General features: G+C 44.6%; 1 protein-coding gene across 5 annotated transcripts in view; it reads right to left on the bottom strand.

Annotated features, from left to right (window-relative positions):
• Positions 1 to 11,154: 11,154 nt before the first annotated feature.
• The window catches only part of LOC138976749 (cilia- and flagella-associated protein 251-like), a 41,903-nt gene continuing 28,228 nt past the window's right edge, over positions 11,155 to 24,829 (bottom strand). For 3 of the 5 annotated variants that reach the window (XM_070349635.1, XM_070349636.1, XM_070349637.1), the window contains exons 18-27: positions 22,276 to 22,449; positions 21,371 to 21,514; positions 20,971 to 21,053; positions 20,504 to 20,642; positions 20,286 to 20,377; positions 19,429 to 19,557; positions 17,537 to 17,642; positions 13,667 to 13,757; positions 12,967 to 13,101; positions 11,155 to 12,227 (exon numbers count right to left, since the gene is read on the bottom strand). In XM_070349635.1, the coding sequence (XP_070205736.1) occupies positions 12,013 to 12,227; positions 12,967 to 13,101; positions 13,667 to 13,757; positions 17,537 to 17,642; positions 19,429 to 19,557; positions 20,286 to 20,377; positions 20,504 to 20,642; positions 20,971 to 21,053; positions 21,371 to 21,514; positions 22,276 to 22,449 (1,308 nt within the window). In that variant the 3' untranslated portion in view covers positions 11,155 to 12,012. Of the gene's footprint in view, positions 12,228 to 12,557; positions 12,695 to 12,966; positions 13,102 to 13,666; positions 13,758 to 17,536; positions 17,643 to 19,428; positions 19,680 to 20,285; positions 20,378 to 20,503; positions 20,643 to 20,970; positions 21,054 to 21,370; positions 21,515 to 22,275; positions 22,450 to 24,829 lie in introns of those variants that run through there. The other 2 variants (XM_070349638.1, XM_070349639.1) reach the window with 2 other exon arrangements.

Raw genomic sequence — 24,829 nt, forward strand, 5'->3', positions numbered from 1 at the left:
CAGTAACATGTAACACAAGGTGACTCGGATGAAGCAGCCACCCAACTAATGTATTATGACAATGAGCAATCTGCACATAACATAAAACCATCAAAGCGATGTTCCTTATAAAATAAAATGGTATCCAGGTCACTTGGGTTCAGTTATGTCATAGCATAAAACAGCTCACTGCTCCCATGAATTGTTCTGAGCCTTGCAATGATAAGTAAAGCAATGAGAGCAGATCTGATGCAGTGCACTGTCAATCATTGGCCGGCTGAAATATACTGCAATCTTGATGCAAATTACCATGTAATTTTCTTGGTGATATGGTCATCACTGCAGGCAGTAAAAGATCACCCAACGTTTTGCAATGAAGAACAATGAAGTTATTAGTCGAACAAAAAATAAACAGACGAATAAAGATTGAAAATTGTCAAATGCAATGGGGCTGGATCTCCCTGTTGAAGAACTTTGAGCAAAAGATCACAAATGAGCTAACAAAGAATACTGTACGAAAGTACGAAATGTTACATGCACTGCAAGATCTCCCTGTTGAGAAACTTTGAGTAAAAGATACCCATTTTATTGCAAAGAAGACATACAGAGTAACATGTATATGAACAGAGTGCGAAGAATTCAAACAAAGAAGACCCGACTATTTTTAAAATTATGTCAAATCCAGAGTGGCGGAAAATGTGTTTCGTGAGGAACTTACAGCACACACAAACACAACTATTTGCAAAGTGTAAAAACAACACGAAGAGAGTGAGAAGAACGAGTAACAATTATAAACATTGCAAGAAATAACAAAATGTCATATGCAGTGACAATTCTGCTGCGGAACTTTTAGTTTTAGTAACAAGTTACGAAGTTCCTGTAAATAGTTAACACGGTGTTCAAACAACATGAACAAAATGAGAAAAAGAGCAAAATAAATGCAATGGTGACAGTTCTTCGCGTACAGAAATGTTCAGTGTGTCGGTGACCAAAACAAGGAATTCTTGTGAAACCTAGACATATTGCATAACACCAGCGGCGGAGCACGCAAGAATAATGGTTCGATATGAAGACTCGACAGAGTAAACCCTATCATTATCTCCAGAGCGCTTCCAGTAGAGGCTGCCCGCGCTCGTTCACTGATACAAAAAGGTACCAAGTGTCGGTGTCTAACTGTCCCTCTCAGCGGGAGAGTTGCTTTGTCATAACCCCCTCCACTTCTGTTGTTTCAATGCCGGGGTGAGGTCAACGGTCAATCACAGCCCACCCCAGTCGCGAGACACTCAGCTGGTCGTGGGCTTTGCTTTGCTTAATCCGAATGTTGTACTCCGATCTAAGTAGACACAAGAAATTCAGTTGATCCCAGGATCAACACGAGCCGAAACATTGACAATATCAAAGAAACAGGGAGTTCTACACCTGTTGGTACAGGTAAACAATTTCTGAGCGTGTTTTTAATCCAAACATATCATATCTATATATTTTTTGGAATCAGGAACCGACAAGGAATAAGATGAAATTGTTTTTAAATTGATTTGGACAATTTAATTTTGATACTAATTTTAATTTTTTTTAATTTTCAGAGCTTGTTTTTAATCCAAATATAACATATTTATATGTTTTTAGAATCCGAAAATGATGAAGAATAAGATAAACGTAAATTTTATAATTTTTTATTTTTTTTTACAATTTTCAGATTTTTAATGACCAAAGTCATTAATTAATTTTAAGCCACCAAGCTGAAATGCAATACCGAAGTCCGGGCTTCGTCGAAGATTACTTGACCAAAATTTCAACCAATTTGGTTGAAAAATGAGAGCGTGACAGTGCCGCCTCAACTTTCACGAAAAGCCGGATATGACGTCATCAAAGACATTTATCAAACAAGTCGCGTAAGGCGAAAATACAACATTTAGTCAAGTAGCTGTCGAACTCACAGAATGAAACTGAACGCAATGCGACGCAGCAAGACCGTATACTCGTAGCATCGTCAGTCCACCGCTCATGGCAAAGGCAGTGAAATTGACAAGAGCGGGGTAGTAGTTGCGCTGAGAAGGATAGCACGCTTTTCTGTACCTCTCTTCGTTTTAACTTTCTGAGCGTGTTTTCAATCCAAACATATCATATCTATATGTTTTTGGAATCAGGAACCGACAAGGAATAAGATGAAAGTGTTTTTAAATTGATTTCGAAAATTTAATTTTGATAATAATTTTTATATATTTAATTTTTAGAGCTTGTTTTTAATCCAAATATAACATATTTATATGTTTTTGGAATCAGCAAATGATGGAGAATAAGATGAACGTAAATTTGGATAGTTTTATAAAAAAAATTTTTTTTTACAATTTTCAGATTTTTAATGACCAAAGTCATTAATTAAATTTTAAGCCACCAAGCTGAAATGCAATACCGAAGTCCAGGCTTCGTCGAACATTACTTGACCAAAATGTCAACCAATTTGGTTAAAAAATGAGGGCGTGACAGTGCCGCCTCAACTTTCACGAAAAACCGGATATGACGTCATCAAAGACATTTATCAAAACAATGAAAAAAACGTATGGGGATATCATACCCAGGAACTCTCATGTCAAATTTAATAAAGATCGGTCCAGTATAGTTTGGTCTGAATCGCTCTACACGCACGCACGCGCACACACACACACACACACACACACACACACACACACACACACACACCACGACCCTCGTCTCGATTCCCCCCTCTATGTTAAAACATTTAGTCATAACTTGACTAAATGTAAAAAATGAAAAACACGTCTGGGGATATCATACCCAGGAACTCTCATGTCAAATTTCATAAAGATCGGTCCAGTAAGTTTAGTCTGAATCGCTCTACACACACACAGACAGACAGACAGACAGACACACACACACACACACACACACACACACACGCACATACACCACGACCCTCGTCTCGATTCCCCTCTCTACGTTAAAACATTTAGTCAAAACTTGACTAAATGTAAAAAAAAACTAAAGAAGCATACAAGAGAGATAGAGATAGAGAGAGAGAGAGAGAGAGAGAGAGAGAGAGAGAGAGAGAGAGAGCCAGCCAGCCAGCCAGCCAGAGATAGAGTATCACTGACAGAGTATGTCACCGTGTGTATTTATGTGGGAGTGGGGGTGGGGGACGTGGGTCGATCGTGTGCACGGTGTGCGCGAGCAACCCTGTACGTATGTCCGAGGCCAAAAAATGTCGATTTCCGCCGATTCCTGAATGTGCGCGTGTGGTCGAACAATCACGGACACATATGAAACTTTACAACGTACAAGACTCCCCGGAAAACGTCTCCTCAATTAAACAACCAAATCAAATCCCGCAGACGTAGGTTGGTATCGTGAACGCAACGGAATTGCGACACGATCCATCCACACACCTGCTTTTTTTTCCACAGAAAAGAACGGAAATCATACGGGGCACCTTTGCCCTCTTTGCTATCATAAAAGGGGTGGTCACATTTGACACACTTGCGTTACGCATTGTATGCGGTAGTATTGCGCGGGGCGAGACTGCTTTTCGTTGCTCGCGCGCTGTAGCGTTGGCAGCAGGGACCTAAATACAGGGAGAGCCGTGACCGAGGGTCATGACCTATTTAGCTGCCAACTTAATCGAAAGCTGGGAACATCCGTGTAATAGGTGCTTGATTTTGGTATTTTGATTTTACATAACATTAGCCATATTAATATTATATGATGTATAATATCATATTTCAGCATATGTGAATTACATGGCATCATACCAAACTGTCATACATTTTTATTCCTACATTATTCTGATTGATCATGATCACAACCAAACCTACTATCAGTGGACACATCCAAATGCAAGCGCCTGTTAACGTTCTTGACAACTTGCCACAGTGACTGATCTAAAAATATAGGTCCTTTGCCGCCACGGACACTGTTTGGCCTGTAGGTAAAATGTACAATGTATTTTCTGATTTGTGCACAAAAGCTTTTTTTCTTTTTTCTTTGTTTTAACATAAGAATGTTTAATGTCACTGTATGTTTAAAAGACCATGGTCATATTTGTAAAAAAAATGTTAAATTAGAAAATAAATAACATTTTGATTCATGATTTTTCCTACACCTGTGCTGAAAATAAGAAATAAAAATGTCGGTATATAAGTCACTCAAATACAGAAAGGTATGAATGGCTCTGTTTGAGTTTGTTGCAGTTGACCCTGCACAATTCTACCTATGTTGTTTTTGTTGAACAATTTTGTAATTCACAACTTCCTGTGTTACACAAACTCTGTGATGACCAATTTTGCTTTCACTCCTCCCGTAGGGTGACGGATTTCACAACTTTCTACAGATGAACAACAATGTTGCCTTCACCCCTCCCATAGGGTGACGGATGTCACAACTTTCTGTGTACACAAACTGATGACGACATAAGCGCAAACGCCTGCCGACACCCATAAGCTTTCAGCTATACATACATGTGAGCCAACGCCAGCGTAGTACTAGGGCTCATGGCCCAAGAACAATCGCTGCATGTATACGAACTCGGCTCAGCCTGCGCTTTTATTTGAAGGAAATTCTCTGAACTACAGCCGATCTTTAAAGGTACTGAACTTGTCAAATCCAGGTGCACGGAGCCCCTGGGGCTTTTAGTCATACTTCAGGCAGCTATCCGTTAGAAGAACTACCAAGTTTCATTGACTTGCACCCAACTGCGATTTTTTTACGAATTAATTTCGTACTCGTACCCGGCTGGTCTTGGCCTATTTTTGGATCTAAATTTAGATCAGGTGATCACCACATCATGCACAAAAAGACACGTCACTAGCAAACTATGTCAGACGTCATCATGAGTTTGTGTAAAACAAAATGGAAGCCGGAATCACTCAGTTGAATCACGGACCTACATTCTACTGGATGGCTGTCTCAGGATCTAGGTCACTTTAGTGGGAATATCGGTCAACTTCGAAACCTGGGGACCAGCCACTTCCGGTTCCCCTTTCAGAGTAATGAGATTGCTGGGGCCGTAGAATTGTTCATCCAGTTTTGTCCTTTTTTTCCAAAGTTGATATTAGTCGGAAGAAACAAGGACACGTATGGTACGTGGGGGTATTTCCCGGCGAGTTTTCAGTGTTGTTGTTGTTGTTGCGAAGCGAAGCGGCTTCCCAGTGCGGAAGGCAGGCAGTGTCACGAGTGTGTGCAGTGTTGTTGTGATGGATGGATGAGTGAGTGATCAGGGTGAATGAGTTAGTTAAACTGTGACTGAATATCTATTGATTGATTGATATTAAAGTGAACATTAGGGGGGGGGGTTAGAAATGCACCATTGTGCACTCGCCTTGATGTAAGGAACATTACTGCAGTCTCCAACAGCTTCAAAGTGGGTTAGACAGGCTCTTGATAAAGACTGAGGCAAAATGTGCCAAATCACACATTGTCTTGTAAGAAGGAAAAATCTTCATTTGTCACCTTTCTGCCCTTTTGTTTTACTTTGAGTGCATAGCCACAATGGTCACAGACAAGATGCAGCAAACAGATTTGAAAAAGACCCAAAAGTGAACTTGTTATGACTATTTTTAACCTTTCCCACCTTTTTGGCATTGCCGTACCCAAGCCAATAGGCTAAAAAAATCATAACTAATTCCATGTTGACTTTTTGGTGGGGTGGACCTATTGTTCCAGACTCGCTTTGATTAAAGCAACACTAGGGCAGTGTCCAACAGCTTTTAAAATTTGTTTTGACCTCTTGACAATGTACATGTCAACAATCCCTGACTGTGATGTAGTAAGAAAAAATCTTCATTTCTCCCCTTTCTCCACTTTTTTGTGTGTCAGTGCATAGCCACAATGGTCACAGAAAAGATGCATCAAACAGATTTGAAAAAGACCCAAAACTGAATTTGTTATGAATATTTCTCACCTTTTTTGGACTTAAAAAAATTTGGCCCAACAAACACAGCAAAAATCTTCATTTTTCCCCTTTCTTCATCATTTTGTCCTCGTCCTGTGAGGGAAAAAAAACCGTCTATGAAATATTCATAGTTGTTATACGAATTGAAAACAAAAAGGCTATTAATGAGAACACAAACAAGCCAAAGTTTGCAAACTACTAGCTTAGTAGACTAGGAGTAGGAAAGTCTGCAAGTGTACTGTTGCACAACTTACAGTCGACAAAGCGAGTATTTACGGCGACAGGGAGAACAAAAAACGTAAGCAAGAAGATTTTCAATATTATAAAATCAACAGTTCATAAGTTATACGCGGAAAACATAGTAATAGCTTTCATTTTACCCGAAGAATGTCGTCGACGTTGAAGTTTTTGCAGACGACATTGCTGGTGGAATTGAAACCGGATGTGATCGATCCCCAGCAGTTGGTTTGACCTCGTTTCTCTCACTGCCTGACAAGGCGAGAGAGAGAGAGCGCGCACTGAGACAGCCATCCGGTAGAATGTAGGTCCGTGGTTGAATCGAACTCCGACCAAACACCACGTAATAACTAGGTTAATTTATGCACTCGCGTGAACAAGAAACTGTCGAGCTTCACAGATGTCGTCGTTGGGTAGTTTTGGGTTTGTTTTACTACCATAGGAGGATTTTTGAACTGTAAATGCACTCAGCTGCAACAAAAATGCAAAACGAAGGCTGTGAGCATGATATCGAAGATTTGATGAAAACGTATGCCGAACAAAACAAACTTTTGTCTCAACCCCGTCGTACTCTTGTGGGAAGTTTTTTTTCGGTAAAAACATTATATTAACAACTGTTAACCCGCGATGTGTAAAATGTTTTACGAATCACGTAAATGCGCCCGATATTTTCTTGTCATCTCCAACGTGGAATGCTAGCAGCAACAGAGTCGCGCTACCCCAAAGTCAAGGGATCTATTAGATTTAAAAAAAAAAATTTTTTCATTACTTAATTTTCCCATCGCTTGGAAATTTGGGTCGCTTTCTCCCAGTGGAAAGCTAGCAGCAACAGAGTCGCGCTACCCCAAAGTCTCTCTCTCTCTCTCTCTCTCTCTCTCTCTCTCTCTCTCTCTCTCTCTCTCTCTCTCCAGACCCCACACCGCCAGACTCACCACAAACTTCCTGGCCGCCAGCAACGTGAACACTCTGCCCTGGCCCTCTCTCTCCCCAGATTTAAACCCAATTGAACACGCATGGGATGAACTGGGAAGAAGGCTCAATGCGAGTGGTTTTTGTTGTTTTTTTCCCCCGTCTTTACACCTGTTCCATTGTCCCGTTGTGCTCTCACACCGCCCCGTCCCTGCACTCACTGCTCCAACCACCTCTGAATTTCGTTCCGCTGCCAGACTTGTCGATTTTACAGACGCTCCAGGGGGGGGGGGGGGGGGGGGGGGTGTCGGGTCGCTGCGGTAAGCCTAGGCTACCCTCGGAAATTGACACTGCACTTCTGCTGATTAACTTCGACGGTGTTCAGTAGTGGGTCTGTCCCGAGCTAACGGACGCAGCCCCACTACCTACTATGCCCCCTACTGACGACATTGACTTTTTTTTTTTAAGTCGCGGAGCCAGACTGAGTGAGCGTCCCCTCCAGAGAGCACCGCCACCACGTCCCTCCGTCGACCCCCCAGAACCCCAGAACGTCACACGTTGAAGACTGACAGCAGAACTACTATTCAGGGAAGGATCGAACAGGAACACTGAGACCAAGGTCACCATGAGAGCTCCGGGCATGAAGGGCCACAAGAGCAAGGACAATTTATATTGTGGATGATTAATGAGATGAGGATGACGATGCTTTGGATTTCCAATTTGGTTTGAGACTACGTGACAGGGCAGCACTCTACGCTTACTGTCATAATAATATCCTGGCGTCAACCAGGCCCGAGAACTGCCGCACCTGCGGTGTTGGTCAGGTATACAGAACCTGAGCACCCTCAAAGTCGCATTCGTTAAGTGAATGACACTCGGCTGTGTGATCCCAGCCTTCCCATAGGAACCATAGCACTTCCACTCTGGGAAGGAGCCGACCGTAGCCCGAAAAACCCACATGACCCTGATGGGATTCGAACCCACGACCTCCCGGCCCGCAGCCCGATGCGCTAACCACTGCGCTACGGGGGCCGGTCTCAATACGAGAGTTAACGCCCCTCCCAACAGGAGACAACTCTTCAGGCCTTACAGCAAGAGTGGGACAACATTCCCCAACAGACATTGCGAAGACTCATTGCTTCCATGCCAAGGAGATGCCAAGCTGTAATTGACTCACGTGGAAGCCATACTCGTTACTGACTTTGACCTTGGTTTGTGTGAAGGTCACGCTCAATGAATAACTGCAAAATCCAGCAAATAAAGACATGCCATCTGTGCTATCGAAAAAGCTCAAAAACTTTTCTGTCCGACTTATGTATTGTTTGTTCGAAAGAATGAAATGTCAGGGGCGGATCAGTTGCTTTGTAAGGGGGGGGGGGGGGGGGGGCACTTTGAATCGAAAGTGAAATGTGATGGGCGCGAAGCGCCCGAATTTGTTAGGGGGGTCCGGGGGCATGCCCCCCCGGAAAAATATTTTGCCCAAAGAAGCAAAATGGTGCCATCTGGTGCCATTTGAACTTAGAAATGGTCATAGAATCAGCATAGCAAAATCTTTTTTTTTCTTCTTCTTTTTTTTTTTTTTTTTCGGGGGGGGGACACGTGCCCCCTGTGCCCCCCCCCCCCCCCCTCGTCCGCCCCTGAATGTCAATAACATTATTCATCAAACTAACTATGCGATACTTTTTTTTGCACAGTACATTTGATTGCAGGCAAATTGCGTGACAATCGAAAGCTACGAGAACGTCATCTAGAACAAGAAGAAAAAATGTGTCTAGTCTGTATTTTCTATTTAATCTATTTTTTATCTGCAGCTAATGAAACAAGCCTGCATAATGAATTTTTCATGCTCCACTGCCAACGGCTACCCGAGTTTGTTGTTGCAAGCAAACAAGGCTGCCGGTGACTACTCAGCCGGGTGATGTCACGGTGACCCCTTTTGCAGTCCGTGAGCTTAATTGTCAAGAGCTTGCTGTTGCAGGGATAGTGATATAATGACATCTTGTCAGACGATGAAATTGCGGTGTACTCCCGATTGACCGTATCTTGTTTCTTCGTATTGCGTTTCTCCGTATCTCGTTTCTCCGTTTCCTAGTTCACCGTATTCATTGAATTGAACGGACTAGAAGTGCCGTTTGTCCGTATACGCTCATGTTTGTTTGTTTTTCATTTGTGCATGCCGATCATTACACACACACACACACACACACACGCACGCACGCACGCACGCGCACACGCGCACACACACACAAACCAAACACTGCGCAAAAACACTTTTCTTCCTTTGGTTAATTAGCAGATGTTTTCGCTGATAACAAATAGACATTAGTGACGTACGTGACAAGATATGTACAATGGAACGTTTTTGTATTCAAATGAACACTAATGTTGACCATGTGCTAGCACTATATCACACTGTGTTCAAAACTAGTTTAAATTTATGGTATACTAGTCTGTTTGAACAACAACACCTGGATATCACGATGATCTAGTTTTGAACAACAACAACAACACCTGGATATCACGATGATCTAGTTTTGAACAACAACAACAACACCTGGATATCACGATGATCTAGTTTTGAACAACAACAACAACACCTGGATATCACGATGATCTAGTTTTGAACAACAACAACAACAACACCTGGATATCACGATGATCTAGTTTTGAACAACAACAACACCTGGATATCACGATGATCTAGTTTTGAACAACAACAACAACACCTGGATATCACGATGATCTAGTTTTGAACAACAACAACAACACCTGGATATCACGATGATCTAGTTTTGCAAAATGTTTGATGCTTATTGATGTGAAATATTGTGTAACAGACTGAAATTGTTGAGCGTGCACAGAGGATGTTGCTAAGGGGCTCCGCTCACATAATGTAACTTCAGCAGGACCGACGACGCACTGGCAGTGGAGATTGAGTGTCCTGCATGGTGCCAGTTGCTCAGATTCTTCTCCGTGTTAGCAGGGAATCGTAATCAAGTAAGGCCACACAACAACAACAAAAAGTCTGTTTACGGTATCCCGACCGACCCTATTTTTTCGCGCGACCCTGGACTTTTTTGGGGGGCATTTGGAGAAAAAAAAGAAAAAAAAAGGTCTTTGTTTTGTGGCAAAATAACTGAAAAATATGTAAAAAAAAAAAAATTAAAAAAAAAAAAATCCCGACCTACCGACCCTATTTTTGTGTGTGTGTGTGTGTGTGCCTATGTTACCGTAAACAGACTATTTTTTGTGTGTGTCTAAGTAGAGCGCAATATGAGAAACAAAGGCAAGTAAGCGCTCTAACGGCATACACCAAGAGTAAGTGAGAGTTGTGTGGAGCCAATCTCCTATCATTCTCCACTGTCACCTAAACTGATGTGCAAGGATGAAGGTCAACGTTGCGCGTTCATTTCAGTGCATCTCGGCTACAGGAGACTGCTTCCGCATAACTCTCACTTAACGGCTCCTGTTGCACGTCATATGTATTTAGAGCGCTTACTTCCCTTCAATTCTCAGATCTTGTTTGCAACTTAAAGGTTTAATCATGTCAAAACCATGTCAGGAGACTCGTGCCCCTTTCTTCCCCTCACACACTCTCACACACACACTCACACACACACACACACACATACGCACTCTCACACACACACTCTCAAAAACACACACTCTCACACACACACACTCTCTCACACACACACTCTCACACACACACACACACACTCAGTCTCAAAAACACTCTCACACACACACACTCTCTCACACACACACTCTCAAAAACACACACTCTCACACACACACTCTCTCTCTCACACACACTCTCACACACACACTCTCACACACACACTCTCAAAAACACACACACACACTCTCACACACACACACACACTCTCTCTCACACACAGTAAAATACTCTCTCTCTCTCTCTCACACACACACACACACACTCTCAAACAAACACACACACACACTCTCCCACACACACACTCTCTCACACACAGTAAAATACTCTCTCTCTCTCACACACACACACACACACACACACACACACACACACACACACACACACTCTCTCTCTCTCTCTCTCTCTCTCTCACACACACAGTAAATACTCAGACCAAACAATAGACAAAATACATGGAATTTTATTTACATAAACAGACAGTAATACTTCCACATGATCTTTTTTCTTCCACAGAGAGCTAAGACACTCTTCCTGTGTGAAGCAGATAAATCTTTTTAAATACAAAAAATACCACATGTACTTGTGCAACAAATGGACGGATACACATCACAGTTTTTGTTCTCATCACATAAATCAACTTCTAGAGTTACAAAACAAAGTTGGTCAAAATGAATGTTTGTCAAAAACAGATGTCAGGACAGAAGCAGAAACTTCGACCACAGAACATTTTTGTGTCCACGGTTAAATTATGATGACTTCAAACTAAATGGTTGCAAAATGTTTGCATTCAACCGTGTTGATAAATGCATCTTCCAGAATTTGCTTGCATTTTTACGAATAAATCACATGGAGTGTTCACTCTCAAAGACTTTCTCTCTCAACCTGAGCAACCAGAAGTGTTGGGTGTTGCACAATGAATTTAGGATGGAACGGACACACCCTCATAATTATTAGTCATGAGTAACTTTGAAAGCCAGCATAACTTTTCACTTTCCTTTTCCCTCAACTCTTCTCGTTCAACTTCCCAACACGGTCAATCCAGTACAGCTGAAAAGCATCACAAACCGGCTGAAACTAGTGAAAGGAGCAGACACTTCATCCTTGTCACCAGTACCTCCAGCTCCCAGCTGTCAACACCATTCGGAGCCACACAAAACAAACAGCCCCACAAAATGTTGACAGAGTCTCCCACTCTTCATCAGGCGGAGGAGTCAGTGCCAGGAGCGCCCTCTACTCTCAACAGCCTGTGGTGCTCGGAGCGCCCTCTACACTGAACAGCCTGAAGTGCTCGGAGCGCCCTCTACTCCAGGGCCTGAGGCGAGTCTGAGAAGAGAGCAAAGCCGAGGATCTGACGGGCGAACATGGTGGCGTTGATGTTGTGGGGCAGGTTCTGGTCGATGACGTCTCCGGCCACTGCGGTGTCCAGATCGTGCATCTCACTGCTCCCCCCCTCCGGGTTGAAGCCCAGCAGGGTGGTCAGGTACTCCGCCAGCTCGTACTCCGTCATGTGCTCACCTGGCAACACAACACAACACACTGATCACAATGAACATCACAACACAGGGTGGTCGGGTACTCCGTCATGTGCTCTCCTGACAACACAACACAACACACTGATCACAATGAACATCACAACACAGGGTAGTCAGGTACTCCGTCATGTGCTCTCCTGACAACACAACACAACACACTGATCACAATGAACATCACAACACAGGGTAGTCAGGTACTCCGTCCTGTGCTCACCTAGCAACACAACACAACACAACACACTGATCACAATGAACATCACAACACAGGGTGGTCGGGTACTCCGTCCTGTGCTCTCCTGACAACACAACACACTGATCACAATGAACATCACAACACAGGGTGGTCAGGTACTCCGTCCTGTGCTCTCCTGACAACACAACACAACACAACACACTGATCACAATGAACATCACAACACAGGGTGGTCAGGTACTCCGTCATGTGCTCACCTGGCAACACAACACAACACAACACACTGATCACAATGAACATCACAACACAGGGTGGTCAGGTACTCCGTCATGTGCTCTCCTGGCAACACAACACACAGGGTACCGGTCAGTTTACTCACAATGAAATCATGTTACAAAACAATAAGCCAACATACAGCCTGAAACTCATTTCAGCCAGTTATATGTACAGCACCACAAATATGGACTGCTGCACCCAAAACTGACAGACAGCAAACTATTCTTTCTTTCAGTGCACCCTGACCCCTGACCTTTGCTCTGCAGCATGTCCAACAGCTCCCCACGGTCAATGGCGCCGCCAGCAGGGGAGGGAACTCCCAGAGTGTCGAACGCCCACTGCAGTTTCTCCGGGGACAGACCGAAGGCAGGACGATGGTTGACGTACACTTCTCACACATAAAGATAAACACAATTCTTAAATAATTGGTTCTTAATCTTAAGTGTGTGTAACTGCTAATTGGCATCTTCATCATAAAAAAAACCCAAATAAATAAAAAAATAAATAAATTAAAATAAAAAAAAAAATAAAAAAATAAGAATAAAAATTAAAAATAAATAAATCCCTGCGCTTAGAACTGTACCCACGAAATACGCGCGATATAAACCCCATATTCATTATATGATAGATGTTCTTATAGCGTTTGCTAGTACTAACCAGTGTAGGCACAGAATCCTAATTATCCATCCAACATTCTGTATTGCACATAATTCCACCCACTGCTCACAACCACTGCATCTCTAAACATGATGCAGCCATGCAATCATGTCAAACACTCAATACCGCCCGGGCTTCAAGTAGCAAGCGTGAAGTGCCTGTTATGACCCCGAGATATGGCGGGTGAAACGCGAGACAAAAGAGACGAGTCAGTATTTCAATGAAACAAAATATATGGATAAGATGCAAGCTTGAATTGCTAGTTGTGACTGGGCCACTATTGCGGAGGGACTCACGTCGGATGAAGGTGCCCAGGTCCAGCTCCTCCATGTACTGACCCGTCTGCACGTACTGACTGAACTTCACCTCGTTCACCATGTCTTCAATCTGCATGCAGAAAACACGCCGTGTCACTACACACCTCGTTCTACACACACAGACTACACGCCGTGTCACTACACACCACTCGTTCTACACACACAGACTACACGCCGTGTCACTACACACCACTCGTTCTACACACACAGACAACACGCCGTGTCACTACACACCTCGTTCTACACACACAGACAACACGCCGTGTCACTACACACCACTCGTTCTACACACACAGACAACACGCCGTGTCACTACACACCTCATTATACACACACAGACAACACGCCGTGTCACTACACACCTCGTTCTACACACACAGACAACACGCCGTGTCACTACACACCACTCGTTCTACACACACAGACAACACGCCGTGTCACTACACACCACTCGTTCTACACACACAGACAACACGCCGTGTCACTACACACCACTTGTTCTACACACACAGACAACACGCCGTGTCACTACACACCACTCGTTCTACACACAGACAACACGCCGTGTCACTACACACCACTCGTTCTACACACACAGACTACACGCCGTGTCACTACACACCACTCGTTCTACACACACAGACAACACGCCGTGTCACTACACACCACTCGTTCTACACACACAGACAACACGCCGTGTCACTACACACCACTCGTTCTACACACAGACAACATGCTGTGTCACTACACACCACTCGTTCTACACACACAGACAACACACCGTGTCACTACACACCACTCGTTCTACACACACAGACAACACTCCGTGTCACTACACACCACTCGTTCTACACACACAGACAACACGCCGTGTCACTACACACCATTCGTTCTGCACACACAGACAACACGCCGTGTCACTACACACCACTCGTTCTACACACACAGACTACATGCCGTGTCACTACACACCACTCGCTTTACACACACAGACAACACGCCGTGTCACTACACACCACTCGTTCTACACACACAGACAACACGCCGTGTCACTACACACCATTCGTTCTGCACACACAGACAACACGCCGTGTCACTACACACCACTCGTTCTACACACAAAGACTACATGCCGTGTCACTACACACCACTCGCTTTACACACACAGACAACACGCCGTGTCACTACACACCACTCGTTCTACACACACAGACAACACGCCGTGTCACTACACACCATTCGTTCTACACACACAGACAACACGCCGTGTCACTACACACCACACGTTCTACACACACAGACAACACGCCGTGTCACTACACACCACTCGTTCTACACACACAGACAACACGCCGTGTCACTACACACCACTCGTTCTACACACACAGACAACACTCCGTGTCACTACACACCACTCGTTCTACACACACAGACAACACGCTGTGTCACTACACACCATTCGTTCTGCACACACAGACAACACGCCGTGTCACTACACACCACTCGTTCTACACACACAGACTACATGCCGTGTCACTACACACCACTCGCTTTACACACACAGACAACACGCCGTGTCACTACACACCACTCGTTCTACACACACAGACAACACGCCGTGTCACTACACACCATTCGTTCTGCACACACAGACAACACGCCGTGTCACTACACACCACTCGTTCTACACACACAGACTACATGCCGTGTCACTACACACCACTCGCTTTACACACACAGACAACACGCCGTGTCACTACACACCACTCGTTCTACACACACAGACAACACGCCGTGTCACTACACACCACTCGCTTTACACACACAGACAACACGCCGTGTCACTACACACCACTCGCTTTACACACACAGACAACACGCCGTGTCACTACACACCACTCGCTTTACACACACAGACAACACGCCGTGTCACTACACACCACTCGTTCTACACACACAGACTACATGCCGTGTCACTACACACCACTCGCTTTACACACACAGACAACACGCCGTGTCACTACACACCACTCGTTCTACACACACAGACAACACGCCGTGTCACTACACACCACTTGCTTTACACACACAGACAACACGCCGTGTCACTACACACCACTCGCTTTACACACACAGACAACACGCCGTGTCACTACACACCACTCACTTTACACACACAGACAACACGCCGTGTCACTACACACCACTCGCTTTACACACACAGACAACACGCCGTGTCACTACACACCACTCGCTTTACACACACAGACAACACGCCGTGTCACTACACACCACTCGTTCTACACACACAGACTACATGCCGTGTCACTACACACCACTCGCTTTACACGCACAGACAACACGCCGTGTCACTACACACAACTCGCTTTACACACACAGACAACACGCCGTGTCACTACACACCACTCGTTCTACACACACAGACTACATGCCGTGTCACTACACACCACTCGCTTTACACACACAGACAACACGCCGTGTCACTACACACCACTCGTTCTACACACACAGACAACACACCGTGTCACTACACACCACTCGCTTTACACACACAGACAACACGCCGTGTCACTACACACAACTCGCTTTACACACACAGACAACACGCCGTGTCACTACACACCACTCGCTTTACACACACAGACAACACGCTGTGTCACTACACACAAGTCGCTTTACACACACAGACAACACGCCTCACTGCACGCCACTCGTTCTACACACACAGACAACACGCCTCACTGCACGCCACCTCATTATCTTCCATCCCTTCACCCACCCCCACCCCCACCACCCTTCACCCACCCCCACCCCCACCACCAATCACCCTTCACCCACCCCCACCACCAATCACCCTTCACCCACCCCCACCACCAATCACCCTTCACCCACCCCCAATCACCCTTCACCCACCCCCACCACCAATCACCCTTCACCCACCCCCAATCACCCTTCACCCACCCCCACCCCCACTCACCATTCACCCACCCCCACCCCCAATCACCCTTCACCCACCCCCACCCCCGATCACCCTTCACCCACCCCCAATCACCATTCACCCACCCCCAATCACCCTTCACCCACCCCCAATCACCCTTCACCCACCCCCACCCCCAATCACCCACCCCCACCCCCAATCACCCTTCACCCACCCCCACCCCCAATCACCCTTCACCCACCCCCACCCCCAATCACCCTTCACCCACCCCCACCCCCATTCACCATTCACCCACCCCCACCCCCAATCACCCTTCACCCACCCCCACCCCCAATCACCCTTCACCCACCCCCACCCCCACCACCAATCACCCTTCACCCACCCCCACCCCCAATCACCCTTCACCCACCCCCACCCCCATTCACCATTCACCCACCCCCACCCCCAATCACCCTTCACCCACCCCCACCCCCAATCACCCTTCACCCACCCCCAATCACCATTCACCCACCCCCACCCCCAATCACCCTTCACCCACCCCCACCCCCAATCACCCTTCACCCACCCCCAATCACCCTTCACCCACCCCCACCCCCAATCACCCTTCACCCACCCCCACCCCCAATCACCCTTCACCCACCCCCATCCCCAATCACCCTTCACCCACCCCCAATCACCCTTCACCCACCTCCACCCCCAATCACCCTTCACCCACCCCCAATCACCCTTCACCCACCCCCACCCCCAATCATCCTTCACCCACCCCCAATCTTGGTGAGAGTAAATGGAGAAGGGACAATCAAGTGAAGGTGAGAGTGAACGGAAACGGCACAATCAACTTTCCCAGACTGTGCCCACGGCGGTGGGCAGATTGCACCCAGCATCCTCACCTCCTGCTCCGTGGGGTAGAAGCCCAGTGCCCGCATGACGAAGGGCACCTCGGACAGGGGGATGGTGGTGGACACTCCGCGGTCATCCGTTGCATTTACACCTTGGCTGTCACACACACACACCACAGTTATCACAACAAGTAACAGAAAATACAACAGCGTCACCGCACACACCTTTTACATTCTTCAGGACGGGTTCTTTTTATTTACCTGCGTCATATATTATGTAAATTGTTCTTTTGGTTTTCTACACACAGACACACATGTTGTCAGATATGCGCGTGAGAACAAATGGAAAATAGTAAATAAACTATTCTCTTTATTTATATAGCGCTTTATCCGAAGTTCAAAGCGCTTTATGCCGTGTGAGATGGAATTTTTCACACAATATATCACGCATTCACATCGACCAGCAAACCTCAAGCCTGTTAGGCGAATGTTCACCTTTCGCAACCTTTATTCCAAGTCACACGGGTATTTGATGGACATTTTTATCTAAAGCATGAACACTTGGGCTAACATGTACCAACCATGGCGCTGGGTGTGTTGTAGACCAATATTGCCTAACACATCAAGACTCTACGCCCTCACAACCTATCGCGCTTACCACACAACCGAAGGCAAAGTAATTAGAGAGAAGGCTTCATTTTAATCAATCACCACCACCCCACCCCCGGACAGAAGCAAAACAAGTACCACTTTCTTTCTTTCTTTCTTTATTTGGTGTTTAACGTCGTTTTCAACCACGAAGGTAATATCGCGACGGGGAAAGGGGGGAGATGGGATAGAGCCGCTTGTCAATTGTTTCTTGTTCACAAAAGCACTAATCAAAAATTTGCTCCAGGGGCTTGCAACGTAGTACAATGTATTACCTTACTGGGAGAATGCAAGTTTCCAGTACAAAGGACTTAACATTTCTTACATACTGCTTGACTAAAATCTTTAAAAAAATTGACTATATTCTATACAAGAAACACTTAACAAGGGTAAAAGGAGAAACAGAATCCGTTAGTCGCCTCTTATGACATGCTGGGGAGCATCGGGTAAATTCTTCCCCCTAACCCGCGGGGGGTACAAGTACAACTGACCACCCGACAACTTCCTTTCCGCTACAATGGAACCCCCCTTTTAAGACTGCCAAAAAAACTTTAAACATTCACATCTTAAAGAGGAGAGAGTCTTATAATGGGAGGAGATTTACACACCTTTCCAATAGAGCTTTCCAATAGAGCTTTCCAATAGAGCTTTCCAATAGAGCTTTCCAATAGAGCTTTCCAATAGAGCTTTCCAATAGACCTTTCCAATAGACCTTTCCAATAGACCTTTCCAATAGACCTTTCCAATAGACCTTTCCAATAGAACTTTCCAATAGAGCTTTCCAATAGAGCTTTCCAATAGAGCTTTCCAATAGACCTTTCCAATAGACCTTTCCAATAGAGCTTTCCAATAGACCTTTCCAATAGACCTTTCCAATAGAACTTTCCAATAGACCTTTCCAATAGAACTTTCCAATAGAGCTTTCCAATAGAGCTTTCCAATAGAGCTTTCCAATAGAGCTTTCCAATAGAGCTTTCCAATAGACCTTTCCAATAGACCTTTCCAATAGACCTTTCCAATAGACCTTTCCAATAGACCTTTCCAATAGACCTTTCCAATAGAGCTTTCCAATAGACCTTTCCAACAGACCTTTCCAATAGACCTTTCCAATAGACCTTTCCAATAGACCTTTCCAATAGACCTTTCCAATAGACCTTTCCAATAGACCTTTCCAACAGAGCTTTCCAATAGAGCTTTCCAACAGAAAGTCTGAGAAAACATGGTCTTAGAAGGGAGTGAGTCTTAAATTGGGATGGGGAGGGGGGGGGCGGGGGTAAACAGGAGGAGCAACTGACCTCCTGATCTGAGCGTAGTAGAAGAAGTCCTCGAGTTCAGCGAAGAGTTCTCCCTCACGCCCCCCCTCCATCAGCCCGTAGAACGGGATCAGGTCCGCCCCACCCAGTCTGGTCTGGGCCTCTAGGGCACTGACACACACACAGTCATTGTCACATTGGTCATCATGGTGATAGTGATGATGATGGTGATGATGATGATGATGAACGGGATCAGATCCGCCCCGCCCAGTCTGGCCTCGGCCTCGAGGGCACTGACACACACACAGTCATTGTCACATTGGTCATCATGGTGATAGTGATAGTGATAGTGATAGTGATAGTGATGATGATGATGATGATGATGATGGTGAAGGGGATCAGGTCCGCCCCGCCTAGTCTAGCTTGGGCCTCTAGGGCACTGACACACACAGGCAGAGTCGTCAGGACATTCGTGATGCTGGTGATGTTGATGATGCTGATGGCGATAATGATGATGACAATGACAATGACAACAACAATGACAACAATGATGATATGATGATGATGATGATAACATGATGATGATGATGATAATGACGACGACAACAACAACAATGATGATGATGATAATGATAAACATGACGATAACAATGACAACAATGATGATGATATGCTGATGATGATGAAGCTTGCTTTTCAAAGAATTAGCAATCAGACCCAATATGCACAATTAAAAAGTTTCTGAAAACTGGAGGAGTACTGAAGTCAGAATGTTTCAAGCACCGACAGCACTAGATTTATGTCAGGTAAGAGCACTAGGAAATACCGAGTATTGTCATGTATGGTGTGATTAATGTCACTATACAGACTGTGACTGGTAGAAAGGAAGAGTGACTCACATGCTGTTGACTTCCCACATGTGCACCGTGGCGTCAGTGCCCCCTGCTGTGAAGATGTAGCGACCGTCATGGCTGATCGACATAGCGGCCACCTGCAGCACACAACGCATCACTGTTTACTGGCTGACTCTGTGAGAATGTGCAGTTCTCAACACACACACACACACACACACACACACACACACACACCAAACACTTATACACTGTCCAGCACTGACCCCACTGGGATGAGCGACGAGAGCCATGGCATTGTGGGGGTTGCCGTCGAGCGGCATGATGATCAGTCCGACCTTGTCCTCCGTCATGTACGCTCCGTAGCAGTTGCCGCTCTGACCCTTGGTGGGCACAATGGCCAGTCTGAAACACACATTATAACGTGTTCAATTTCTTTCTCAGCACATTATTCTTCGTTCTGCTTTCAACTGTTTTGCCCCTTATGTTGAAAACGTTTGATTGAACAAACAATTTTTTTTTTTACAAATTTCAAAAGTAAAACTCACAGTTTAAACAAACACCACCCCTCACCCCATTTTTTTGTAAAAACCCTGTTTTCTCAAATTTCTCCCTACCCAGCCTGCACCTACTTTGCTCTATCAACACACGACCCCTTCACAATCTCTCACCAAAACTTTAACCTTACTGTTGCATCCAGCGTAACATCAGACACTGCACGTCAAAGACTCACTTTTGGACCGGAGAGCCGTAGGTTGGTCCCAGGAGAGTTTTGCGACACATCTTGGTGGTGGCGTTGTATAGCTTCAACTTGAACTGTTGACATTAAACATCAACAACAAGCTTTAACGAAACTGCAGCATTAAGAAAAGCAGTTTGTTTTACACTTTTTATATTTTTACCATGAACCCTTACAACAATAATCTTTCATTATGTTAGGCGTCAGTCTTTCAGTGTCATTTTCCTCGTCCACCATTTTGTTTGCCACTGACCTGGTGATTGGCAGTGACGATCGTCCACCATTTTGTTTGCCACTGACCTGGTGATTGGCAGTGACGATCGTCCACCATTTTGTTTACCACTGACCTGGTGATTGGCGGTGACGATCGTCCACCATTTTGTTTGGCACTGACCTGGTTATTGGCGGTGACGATGAAGTGTTCCTTTGTGACGGCGGGGTACCAGGCCATGCAGCAGGGGACAGCACTCTGCTCGATGCGGTCAGAGCTGGCCACCACGATGTGGTCTTTCTCTGTCTTCTCCAGGTCGTACTCTACCTGCAGTCACACCAACACAAAGTATTCACATCAACTGTTGGAGGATGGCATGAGTAGCCATGGCAACAAACACCTGCATAAATGGAGTGATAACAATTAATGATAAACCATACTGATACATGCTCCGCCTGGCGGTGGGTGACCTTACCATCAATGTTCTACCGCTGATATGTTAAACTCACAGAAACAAATTTTGTTCCTGAAATTGTTTGTCACTACCTCAGGAGAAATAAAGAAGTGACACCATTATTCACCTTATGAAGTCATTTCGAATTTTGTTTGGCTTTTGGCCTGAGAGATTTTCCTTCGAAAGAGAGAGTCAAAAAGAGGCTACTTGTTTTTATTTAATCGATATCATATGTCTATGGTTGGGTGGTTGACTCAGAAAGTCGGGTGAAAAAGTCATTCCTGTTGACAGCAGAATTGGCAACATTTAGTCTGCAGTTTAATACGAAGAGTAAACTTGTACAAATTTGATTCTTTTAGTGATCCTTGCAGTCAATTATTTGTTTTAAATCCCAAAATCAGAAACATATCTTAAAGGAAGGCTTCACTGTCAGTGTGAGATAAACTTAAATGACAAAACATTTCATAAAGTAACCTTTATCTTCCTGAGTACTGTTTGAAGGAGACGAGAAAAACAGTGATTATAAGCATACAACGAAAAAAGGAGAGAGATACTACCTCCTTAATTAACACCCTAAAACATTCCCTCAGACAGACAGACAGACAGACAACCACACACACACACACACACGCACCATGACACGGTCAGCTCCAAGTGACAGAAGTCTCGGTCTGTTGGAATCCAGCTGGACGCCGAACAGCAGGTCTCTGATTGGCTTGTAGTGGGCACGGTAACGCCCCATGTAAAAGAAAGGGGCGCCCTCCTTCAAGCTCTGTGCCTTGAACAGAGACGTTGTGTACTCTGCGTCCTGCACACACACACACCAACATCATCACGTCATTTGGAGGTAGGATCACGTTCTCTTGGCATGTTTTATTCATTTCTCTTTGTACACATCAGTAACAACATAAATAACGATAACAGACAGACTGCGTATGGACACGTTCTAAAAATGATAAGCAATACACATTCTGATTACAAAACATGGTGAACAAGTGATAACTTCAACACTTATCTTTCGTAATATTTCATTATTGTTTAAGTTTTTTATAAATAAAAATGAAAAGAGAAAGAGAGAGAGAGAGAGAGAGAGAGAGAGAGAGAGAGAGAGAGAGAGAGAGAGAGAGAGAGAGAGAGAGAGAGAGAGAGAGAGAGAGAGAAAGAAAGAGAGAGCATTGCTACATCAATTGCAGTCAGTGTAGACAGGTTAATATAATCATGTTCTCTTCTCCTACAGCAAATGAATCTTCATCATGTTCAAGCCTCGTAAAAGCAAAACATAAATATTTAAACAAGCATGATTTCGCTGGCCAATGTACCATCACGCATGCCTTTAAGAATGAGTGCAGGCCTGCACATTTAAACCTCCATGCCTGTTGTTGATGTCTCTTTCCAGATTGATTTAATCTTCTTCTCTTCTTCAGCTTCTAACTGGTCTAAACCTTCACATTGGTCAGACGGTTTGCAAGTTCACTGCAAGAGGAAAATTCTGACCTGTACAAGGACAGAACAACAAAAAGCGAAAGAAAGAAAGCAAGAAGAAAGGGAGGAATAAAGAAAGCAAGAAGAAAGGGGGGAATAAAGAAAGCAAGAAGAAAGGGGGGAATAAAGAAAGCCAGAAGAAAGGGGGGGAATACAGAAAGCAAGAAGAAAGGGGGGAATACAGAAAGCAAGAAGAAAGGGAGGAATAAAGAAAGCAAGAAGAAAGGGAGGAATAAAGAAAGCAAGAAGAAAGGGAGGAATACAGAAAGCAAGAAGGGAGGAATAAAGAAAGCAAGAAGAAAGGGAGGAATAAAGAAAGCAAGAAGAAAGGGAGGAATAAAGAAAGCAAGAAGAAAGGGAGGAATAAAGAAAGCAAGAAGAAAGGGGGGAAGAAAGAAAGCAAGAAGAAAGGGAGGAATAAAGAAAGCAAGAAGAAAGGGGGGGAATACAGAAAGCAAGAAGAAAGGGAGGAATAAAGAAAGCAAGAAGAAAGGGGGGAATACAGAAAGCAAGAAGGGAGGAATAAAGAAAGCAAGAAGAAAGGGAGGAATACAGAAAGCAAGAAGAAAGGGAGGAATACAGAAAGCAAGAAGAAAGGGAGGAATAAAGAAAGCAAGAAGAAAGGGAGGAATACAGAAAGCAAGAAGAAAGGGAGGAATACAGAAAGCAAGAAGAAAGGGAGGAATAAAGAAAGCAAGAAGAAAGGGGGGAAGAAAGAAAGCAAGAAGAAAGGGAGGAATAAAGAAAGCAAGAAGAAAGGGAGGAATAAAGAAAGCAAGAAGAAAGGGAGGAATACAGAAAGCAAGAAGAAAGGGAGGAATACAGAAAGCAAGAAGAAAGGGGGGAATAAAGAAAGCAAGAAGAAAGGGGGGAATACAGAAAGCAAGAAGAAAGGGAGGAATAAAGAAAGCTAGAAGAAAGGGGGGAATACAGAAAGCAAGAAGAAAGGGGGGAATAAAGAAAGCTAGAAGAAAGGGGGGAATACAGAAAGCAAGAAGAAAGGGGGGAATAAAGAAAGCAAGAAGAAAGGGGGGAATAAAGAAAGCAAGAAGAAAGGGAGGAATACAGAAAGCAAGAAGAAAGGGAGGAATACAGAAAGCAAGAAGAAAGGGAGGAAGAAAGAAAGCAAGAAGAAAGGGAGGAATAAAGAAAGCAAGAAGAAAGGAAGGAATAAAGAAAGCAAGAAGAAAGGGAGGAATACAGAAAGCAAGAAGAAAGGGAGGAAGAAAGAAAGCAAGAAGAAAGGGGGGAATAAAGAAAGCAAGAAGAAAGGGGGGAATAAAGAAAGCAAGAAGAAAGGGGGGAATAAAGAAAGCAAGAAGAAAGGGAGGAAGAAAGAAAGCAAGAAGAAAGGGAGGAATAAAGAAAGCAAGAAGAAAGGGAGGAATACAGAAAGCAAGAAGAAAGGGAGGAATACAGAAAGCAAGAAGAAAGGGAGGAATACAGAAAGCAAGAAGAAAGGGAGGAATAAAGAAAGCAAGAAGAAAGGGAGGAATAAAGAAAGCAAGAAGAAAGGGGGGAATACAGAAAGCAAGAAGAAAGGGAGGAATACAGAAAGCAAGAAGAAAGGGAGGAATACAGAAAGCAAGAAGAAAGGGAGGAATACAGAAAGCAAGAAGAAAGGGAGGAATAAAGAAAGCAAGAAGAAAGGGAGGAATAAAGAAAGCAAGAAGAAAGGGAGGAATAAAGAAAGCAAGAAGAAAGGG

The sequence above is a fragment of the Littorina saxatilis genome, linkage group LG9 (genome assembly GCF_037325665.1).
Source record: "Littorina saxatilis isolate snail1 linkage group LG9, US_GU_Lsax_2.0, whole genome shotgun sequence".
Lineage (NCBI taxonomy): Eukaryota > Metazoa > Mollusca > Gastropoda > Littorinimorpha > Littorinidae > Littorina > Littorina saxatilis.